Source organism: Penaeus chinensis, chromosome 36 (genome assembly GCF_019202785.1).
Source record: "Penaeus chinensis breed Huanghai No. 1 chromosome 36, ASM1920278v2, whole genome shotgun sequence".
Classification (NCBI taxonomy): Eukaryota; Metazoa; Arthropoda; class Malacostraca; order Decapoda; family Penaeidae; genus Penaeus; species Penaeus chinensis.
In genome coordinates this window covers 32,030,635-32,033,134 of record NC_061854.1, presented here as the reverse complement: position 1 = coordinate 32,033,134, position 2,500 = coordinate 32,030,635, and the positions used below count along the sequence as shown (strand labels likewise).

Here is a 2,500-nt window from a genome sequence, read left to right as displayed (position 1 = left end):
CTTATTCTACCCAAGCTCCTACTTATTTACCCCAGATCATCACAAAAATCTATTAATCTATTTTTCTTTATCACGATCCGTCTGTAGACTCAAAATAACAGTAGTAATGATTATGCAGATAGCAATAAAAATATCAGCATCACAACAAAGCACGATGCTAATAATTTTATAATTATCATAATAATCAATGTAATTATAATAATGACAATAGCAATAATAATGAAAATCAATATATAACTTTGTTAATTTTGCGTGTGTTGAGGCTTCAATCTATTATTTTTATATTTAGGTTTAGGTTTATGTATGCTTGGTCATTTATTAATATGTATCACCTTGTCATTTTTCCTCATCGCGTAAAGTAAATATTTACGCACATATACATATACATCGCTGTAAACTAACATGTAACAGACACACATGACCTTTGACCCAATCACCTACGGAGTTGACAATCAAACGTTCAGCCGAGGAACGGTATTTCAGGATCCAATCGCCAGACCAGGCAATAATGCTTAGTTGATTGGACGTCGGAAAAATATGCGACAGTAATACTGATAATGATAACATAACCCTTCTTGCTTTCTTTCATGGCTTCCGCTTTGTATGTCTTTAATATACCTACAGTAACTTTAAATCATATATCCATGATTCACCCACAAATCCTGAATTTTTTTTATATATATATTATTTTTTGTCCAATTATCTGCCTATATATGGAGCGCGTGAATACACACAGTTACCCATCATTCTACATAATTCATCTAATGATCAGTTTATATATGATTATTTATACACAAACGGTGGACATGCGCGTACGTTTGTGATGACTATCGTTGTCAACAGCCTTAAAGCACATACTTGTTCTCTTGATATAACACGCGTGCGCACATTAAGTTTAAGCGCATAAGCCTGCATCCGCAAACTGATCTAGTGTTTTGCTTACATTTTCTGCATGGTAACAGCAAGCAGGTTAATAGCCTGCTGTACCAGGCTGAGTACAGTAAACCGTTTCCATCATTTTTACTTTTTAAATGTCACAAATTTAAATAAAAAAGGACGAAGACGTTATTATGTGCACGTGACTGTTTCTTATTTTGTAAAGCAATTTATATCACCATAACTACAAAAGGGTGTAAATAAAATATGTATATATATAAACATACTCTTTATTCACTTGCACAATACGTAGCCCTAATTTCCTCTGTGGAATTATACACACAGTGGGCTTACGTATGGCAACTACTCTCATGTTAGATAAATGAGGAGGAAGCGAGGCCCATTATTGTGTCAACCTCGAGCAGAGTCACAATATGCAGATCATGTTACTCCGCCAGAAGGCATAATTCTATAATGACATTAAAAAGGTGGGCAGACAAACCCGGGGATGTCATATTTCACTAGCAAAAGCACTGCATCTGATAGCATCTGACCTATTTTTTATCAATACTTAAGGATAATCATAGTATATTTAAACACTGAGAGAGCACAGGCCTACAGAAAGAGGTATCTCATTTTGCTCAGAGTCTTCCAACAAAACGTACTCGGCGATCTCACATTCAAACGCTTTGGCATATATTTTATTATAAAGACATATTAGATATACTAGAGGTGGATTTTTTTTTAACAAACTAGATTTGTTTTGAGATGATTCTTAATAAACAAATTGCTCATCCGTAGAACAATAGCATCAGTGACAGAAGTTACCTAGAAAGTTGAAATATAAGAGAACATCGAACGCGTTTAAAAAAAATAAAAAAAATAGTCTTCTCATTGTTATTTTTCCTAAAAAAGTACACGATTAAAAAAAAAAAAAAAAATCTGGACATAAAATGCTAAAAAAAGGCATGTGAAACATTAGCCATTGTACTGGCACACAAAACGCTGGGCCACTCCGCACTGGTAATCGTTGAGGGTGGGATGCCACTTCGTCCTGAGGTCAAGGCAATCTTCGTTTCCTCCGGCGTCATCAGGCTGCCCGCTGGACCAGTCCGAGGCGATGGGGCGGCCGTCCAGCCAGTTCCACGTTCCCTCCGAGGACTGGTCGCTTGCTCCCAGCCAAGCCTCGTTCACTTCTGATGGTCGAGGACGGTGGGCGTCAACGTATGTATGTATATACGTACAATGTATCTGCATATTTACATTTTTCTCTTGTAAGCCTTCCATTACTCAAATAAGACCCACATACGAAATACAATATAATCACCTCCCGCAGTGTCGATGACGAAGGACTTGAGTGCATAGACGTTCCTGGGTGTGGCCAGGTCGCCCTGCATGCCCTGGCAGTACTGTCGCGCTTGGTTCCAGTTCAGGCTGATCTTGCTCAGGAAGAAGCACTCGTCCAGCACTTGCTTGTACGGGTACGGACATAGGGCTCCTGCGAGGGTTGAAACGTGTGGGTATATGTATATGTATATATATCTATATCTCTATATATATATATATATATATATATATATGTGTGTGTGTGTGTGTGTGTGTGTGTGTGTGTGTGTGTGTGTGT

General features: G+C 37.7%; 1 protein-coding gene across 1 annotated transcript in view; it reads right to left on the bottom strand.

Annotated features, from left to right (window-relative positions):
* Nucleotides 1-1,154: 1,154 nt before the first annotated feature.
* LOC125044975 (perlucin-like) overlaps nt 1,155-2,500 on the bottom strand; it is a 2,140-nt gene continuing 794 nt past the window's right edge. The window contains exons 2-3 of the mRNA XM_047641958.1: nt 2,204-2,374; nt 1,155-2,072 (exon numbers count right to left, since the gene is read on the bottom strand). Of these exons, the coding sequence (XP_047497914.1) occupies nt 1,855-2,072; nt 2,204-2,374 (389 nt within the window). The 3' untranslated portion in view covers nt 1,155-1,854. The remainder of the gene's footprint in view (nt 2,073-2,203; nt 2,375-2,500) is intronic.